Source organism: Centroberyx affinis, unplaced genomic scaffold (assembly GCF_046629955.1).
Source record: "Centroberyx affinis isolate AG114_WGS23_722 - 3 ecotype Tasmania unplaced genomic scaffold, CSIRO-AGI_Caff_v1 ptg004868l_1, whole genome shotgun sequence".
Lineage (NCBI taxonomy): Eukaryota > Metazoa > Chordata > Actinopteri > Beryciformes > Berycidae > Centroberyx > Centroberyx affinis.
The window spans coordinates 7,548-14,338 of NW_027282381.1; the positions used below are offsets into that span (position 1 = coordinate 7,548).

Genomic DNA, 6,791 nt, shown 5'->3' on the forward strand with positions numbered 1-6,791 from the left:
AGTGCATTTTCATATGTGTTCCAATAGCATTGTGTTGAACGATCAGTCTCTGAAAGTCACTTTTTATTTTTCACTTTATAAAACCAAAAAGCCAAGCGGATTCTCCACAGCATCATGATGTCATCAGTCCTGGACCTGATCCAGGAGGGTTTGCTCCAAACGAAACTTACAAAATCAAATAAATATATCTCTAAAATGAACCATTCATAATATAGATAGATGTATAAAGAGATAAGCTGTATGGGCTGAGGCCCGTTGCTAATGCTAATGCTAATACTAATGCTAATCAGATGGATTGCCTCCTTTACTCTCCTTCAGAAGGCGAGGAACCTTTAGCACCGATCTGCTCACAACAAAACTGGAAAAAATGAAACACTGGAATACAAAAGTAAAAAGGCTGAAAGGAAATAGAAAAAAGGAATTAATGAGATTTATAAAACAGAGATGAGAATGAAGTCAGTGGAAAGACAGATACAGGAAATGGATTCCTTCATGTCGGGGGGGGGGGGGGGGGTTAGTTCATGTGGTGTTGTTGGCGTTGGTCTGGTTTGTCCTGGAAGAGTCTCGGTCCTGGTTTTGGCTCACATGATGATGCAGCACTTACATGGCTGCTTCTCCTTGTTGATCTCCTTGTTGCCTCCCTCCGGCTCGCCCGCCTTCTCCCCGTTGCTCCCGGCCGGCTCCTGCTTGGCGGGCGGCTGGGCGGGCGGCTGGGCGGGCGGGGGGCGGCAGACTGGGCGGGCGGGGGGGTGTCGGACTGGCCGGGCGGGGGGGCGGCGGACTGGGCGGAGGAGGCGCTGCCGTTGGGCGGAGGAGGCGCGGTCTGGGCCTCCTCGGCGCCGGCTCCCACCTCGTCCCCGCCGGGCGAGGTTTTGCCCTCGCCGTCCTCGATGAGCACCAGCTCGGCCTTCACCGTCCCCTGCAGGCCCAGAACCTTCTTGGTCTCCGCTTCGTCCTCCACGCTCTGGTATCCCATGAACACCATGGTGACCGGATTCTCGGCGCTGGCCTCGCCGATGCCCGGCTCCGCCTCCGGCTTGGCCTCCAGGCCGGTGATCTGGGCCCTGGGCGGCTCCCGCGGCTCCGGGGCCGCCGCCTCCTGCGGCTCCGCCGCCTCCTGCGGCTCCGCCCCCGTCTGGGACATCAGGGACGCCTCGTCGGCTTTGTGGATGAGTTCATCGACCTCAGAGGAGCTGAGCTGGTGGACGCCGCTCTCCCCGTTCATCTCATGAACCACTGAGAGAGAGAGAGAGAGAGAGAGAGAGAGAGAGAGAGAGAGAGAGAGAGAGAGAGAGAGAGAGAGAGAGAGAGAGAGGATGAAGCTGAACTGTCCAGATGAGGAAACTTGGCTGTTGCCATAAAGACTTAGGCCCAGATGTACTAAAGGTTTACGGCACCACAAATCACATTGCGCGTGCTAAAACCTGTTTTCTGATCTGCTAAGACGGCACACAGGGCATTTGAGCCTGAAATCATGGGTTGACCTGTGTGCGCCGTTTTTTGCGGTTTGGTCTAATTGCATATGCATTTCAGTCAGGACCACTTTAGTCAAAAGAAAACTTTTATTGCTATTTGCAGTAGTTAAATTTGGCGGGATGGCTCTGCTCTGGGAGCTCCCTGCCCTTCCATGTGCTGACATGGAAAGCCTAAGGCAGGAGAGCAGCAGCAAAGAGCCAGGTGCAGAACAGAGCAGCAACCATGACAACAGAAATGAGATTGTTTAAGTCAGACAGCATGTCAGGAGGAGCTGGGGGGGGGGGGGGGGGGGCGGGTTGCAAGCGGCTTGCAGAGGAAGCAGCAAGGGAAGGCAGACTGAAGCAGCTTTAAATAAGGCGCCCTGTAGGAGATTTGCCAATTGAATGCATAGAAGGAATCAGATGAGCCATCAGCCTTTGAGATCAGCTGCTATCAGCTGATGCAGGCTGGGTTTGTGAGCTGAGCTCGACTTCCTGGCCTGCCTGAACTAACGCTATGCTCAATTTGTGGTGTTCCAAGGCTGAGGCGCAAAATAAAGGGAGGAATTTATGGAAATTGGCAGTGGACCTGATTTATCGAGAGGCGGTGGCCGGTAACACCTGCTGATTGCGCACAGAATTTAAGACCTGGGAACAGCTCTTATCATTTTGCGCACAGGATCGCTCTGCTGAAACTGTCTCTGGAACTGGCTCCAAGATCAAAGTGACACAGTCATCTACACAGCATAACATGCAGTCATCAGATCGCAGGGTTTAAACGAGTATGCTGACTTAAAAAAGTACAATTTCAGCCTCATTGGCAGACAACATGCAGACTGTTACCTAAATATACAAAAAAGAAAAGTTGCTCTTCTCTGGATTTGCTGACACTTATTATGAGCCAATATCTCCATGACATTGCCTTGATGAAAACAATGCAGATAAAACGTGTGTAATAACTGTCAGGACAGTGGAGAGGTGTGGGCCGGACCTCCACCCTCTCCACTGTCAGGACAGTGGAGAGGTGTGGGCCGGACCTCCACACCTCTCCACTGTCAGGACAGTGGAGAGGTGTGGGCCGGACCTCCACACCTCTCCACTGTCAGGACAGTGGAGAGGTGTGGGCCGGACCTCCACCCTCTCCACTGTCAGGACAGTGGAGAGGTGTGGGCCGGACCTCCACACCTCTCCACTGTCAGGACAGTGGAGAGGTGTGGGCCGGACCTCCACCCTCTCCACTGTCAGGACAGTGGAGAGGTGTGGGCCGGACCTCCACCCTCTCCATCCCTCCACCTGACACCTGAGTCTCAGTCGGGCTCCTGCTGCTCCTCCAGGGGAGTTCAGGCTCCTCTTTGGCTTTATTTATGGTCAGCATGTTGTTTCACCTCCTCATATCATACCAGCACTTTTACCTCTGCTAAATCACACTTGTGGTGCCCAACTGCTTCACTGTATATCGTTCCAGAGTGACTTTTTACTTGCAGGTAAAACATCTCTTCTCTTCTCTGCAGCTCTCTGTGGTTTTCTCTGCCACCAACACTTCCAGCTCCACTGGAGAGAAATCTGCGCTTCTTTTCCCCGTCATCACGTTGCCCTGATGGGCTTTGTGCCCGTTCACAATTCTAATTAATTATCTGCGCCTCCGCTCATTTGCATGCCATACTTCAGTAAATACGTTGTGCTGGCGGTACCAACTGCACCCGCAATTGCTTTTGCGCTGCGCCAGGAATTGCGCCATGTTAGTAGATCCGGAACTTAAAGGGTAACTTCGGTATTTTTCAACCTGGACCCTATTTTCCTAACTGTGGGTGTCTAAGTAACTAAAGGGGACAACAATTTTTGAAATTGGTTCAGTATTGAGCGAGATCGCTTCAGCCGGCAGCTGAAACAGGCTGCAGGGTGATCTGACGGGACAAACGAACCGTCAATGTACGTCCACTAAAACAGCTTGTTTTGTTTTTGCCTGACAGGCTCAGATTGTTATTATAAGTGTCTGACAACATTATGGAAAGGACTCTGTACAGATATGAAACGTACTTCCTTACCTTTAGCCAGAGCCGTTCTGCCTTCAGCTCTTCATCCGTATACTCCGCTCAAATAAATACGGGCGGCCGTCCAATTCAAAGGCCTCTTCCACGTTGTCGAACTCAGCTAAATATTCAGCCATGACTTAGAAAATATTTTAGATAACACTGAGCTACGATTTCTGTACTCCGACACGACAAACTCCCCCCGGCACTCCTCTCTCCAACTCTCACTCACTTCCTGCAACAACTAAGCTCTCGCGAGACTTGAGGGAGACGCGGTTACACACAGACCGGATCAAGCATAAGGTAAGGAAGTACGTTTCATTTCTGTATAGAGTCCTTTCCATAATGTTGTCAGACACTTATAATAACAATCTGAGCCTGTCAGGCAAAAACAAAACAAGCTGTTTTAGTGGACGGACATTGACGGTTCATTTGCCCGTCAGATCACCCTGCAGCCTGTTTCTTCAAAAATTGTTGTCCCCATTAGTTACTTAGACACCCGCAGTTGGGAAAATAGGGTCCAGGTTGAAAAATACCGAAGTTACCCTTTAAGCTGCTGACCTCCAGCTGGAGGTCCTGATCTGGATCTGGACCTCCAGCTGGAGGGGGAGAGAAGAGAAGAGGAGAGGAGGTGTTGCCTCCTACTGATAGTCCTGATCTACAAAACTACTGACAGTCCTGACCTACTGTCCTGATCTACAAAACTACTGACGTGCTGAACTGCCGAACTACTAAACTTCTGACAGTCTTGAACTACTGAAGACCAAAACACACCGGCGCCGCAGCGCGTCACATGACGGCCGTGTCTAGCACCAATAGGAAGCCTCACGCTGCAGCGTGTCAACAGGAAGACGACCGACCACACAGCGCAGGACTCAACGGGAACGAGAAGTCCCGTCGAGCTGTCGCCAGCTGAGTAAATACCTGTAGTTATTTATATATTATAGTTATATTCTACACACACGAGAGACAGCTAGAGGTGAGAAGAGGAAAGACGTCGAGCCGCTACGGGAGCAGAGAAGAAGAGCCGCTACGGGAGCAGAGAAGAAGAGCCGCTACGGGAGCAGAGAAGAAGAGCCGCTACGGGAGCAGAGAAGAAGAGCCGCTACAGGAGCTGGGATGTACAAAACAGCTTTTTCTCTGGGAAAAACATCTGTCAGAGGTGAACAGACTCACACTGGATCTGCACAACTGGCAGCTGTCCTGTATGTGTGTGTGTGTGTGTGTGTGTGTTTGCGCGTGCGTGTGTGTGTGTGTGTCTGTGAGTGTGAGTGTGTGTGTGCTGCAGTGTCCCAACTGAAATGAAGCCTTTTCCTTTCTTCCAGCATCACGGCTCCACATGCACTGTGCCATGCTGAGTCATGCTTTACTTCACCAGAAGCAGAGACTCACTTTCAAGATCTTTCAATAACAATAATAATAATAATAACAATAATAATGATAATGAGTTTTTCAGGCTGATGATTTCAGGCTCTGCTCACTCATTCAAAATTTCACTAACACTTTACAATAAGGGTCACTAAGTTAAGGGTTAGTTAATGCTTATTAAGCATTAACTAACCCTTAACTTAGTGACCCTTATTGTAAAGTGTCACCATTTGATCTACAGGAAAACAGCCTGCATATGAAAGATGAAGAAGTCTCATCTGGTTCAAACAGAACCATCATCTGGTTCAGTGCTGCTGTCAATCAGATGGGAACCAATCACTTTGTGTTGTTTCAGTGAGCGTTTGTCTTCTGCTGAATCGGCTGAATCACCTTTCTGCTCGTCTTCGTACACTTTGACCCCTTGGTGTGAAAGGTCAACAGGAAGTAGAGTGTTAGTGGACAGAACCTTGGTTTCCCCCGTCACTCTGTCCCGCTCAACTTTAATCTCCACCGAGTACATGGCTGGAGGGGGGGGGGGGGGGCGGTTAGAAGGTCTCACACAGTGTTAACACACACACACACACACACACACACACACACACACACACACACACACACACACACACACACAGCAGACGATGCTGAGCTGACACACTTCCTCACAGCAACATGTAAGGTTTAAGATATATAAGGTCTATACTGTATGAGACGCTGGCGATATATTTAATATACATGAATATATTAATATTTGTTGTCTATGTTGTATATGTTTACAACAGACCCCCCCCCATGATAATGTAAAGTCATGAGAGAAGAACGAACAATCAGATCATACTGCAGCTGTAGTACTAACTTCTCTCTCTCTCTCTCACACACACACACACACACACACACACACAGACACACACACACAGACACACACACGCACACAGACACACACACACACACGCACACAGACACACACACACAGACACACACACACACACACGCACACAGACACACACACACAGACACACGCAGGGACAGAGGGAGAGACAGACAGGTGGCAGACAGACAGACAGTTGGTTAGAAAGACAGACAGGTGGTGAAATGTGGAAAACATGGAGACAGTCTGAAGAAAAACTCCAGAGCAGGAAGCAGTTCAGTAAACACTTCTTCTTCTGCAGTTCTCTGTCGTCCTTCACTTCTGCCTTTTGAATCTACTCATGTTTCTTCACCTGTCTGGCTGCTGTGACCTCTGACCTTTGTCCTTCTTCCTATTGGTTGCTGGACATGGTGATGATGTAGGAAGTGAAGTGAAGGTAACTGGTCTGCTCACAGCAGCAGCGTGTCACTGTGTTGAAACCTGATGGATCTTACAGAGAACATCCTGAGCTTTCCAATGATGTCCTGTGTGTTAGGGTGTAACCATGGCAACCATTTTTTCTCCTTCTTCAAAATGGCCAAAAGCAGTACAAGCAAATTTTATGGGAGAAGGAGAAAGTTACTATTAATTTCTGTTATGAAGATACGTATTTTAACTACAGCTAAGTGGATTTTCTGAAATTTCTCACCTACTGAATATTGTTGAATTAGGGTTAGGGACTCGCTCAGTGTTTCTCCACCTTCTGTACGCAGCACTGTGTGACAGCGTTAGTCTGGTTCCAGATCCTGAATCTCGTCCCGCCCACGATCCAGAGATCCTGCTGTTTCCCTCGTGAGCGACTTGTTCTCGCGCCGAGAAACAATCTAACCAATCAGAGCCTTTGTGGGCGGGACTAAAGTTTTAACCGTTTGTGCAACGGTTTTTCATCAGTGTTTATGAATAGATATGTTGAAGTCTCCTCCTTAACCAACAGATTGTCTTTAAATTTAACTAGTGATTGGTCACTAGTGATCGGTTCAGATACGTCGTCACTAGTGATCGGTCAGATACATCGGTCACTAGTGATCGGTCACT

General features: G+C 49.1%; 1 protein-coding gene across 1 annotated transcript; it reads right to left on the minus strand.

Annotated features, from left to right (window-relative positions):
- Positions 1 to 581: 581 nt before the first annotated feature.
- LOC139666202 (paralemmin-1-like) lies at positions 582 to 5,372 on the minus strand. Its single transcript, XM_071545332.1, has 3 exons — positions 5,243 to 5,372; positions 797 to 1,236; positions 582 to 710 (listed from the first exon to the last, which is right to left on the minus strand). The coding sequence occupies exons 1-3, from the start codon at positions 5,370 to 5,372 to the stop codon at positions 582 to 584; spliced, it is 699 nt and encodes a 232-aa protein (XP_071401433.1).
- Between the last annotated feature and the right edge of the window lie 1,419 nt (positions 5,373 to 6,791).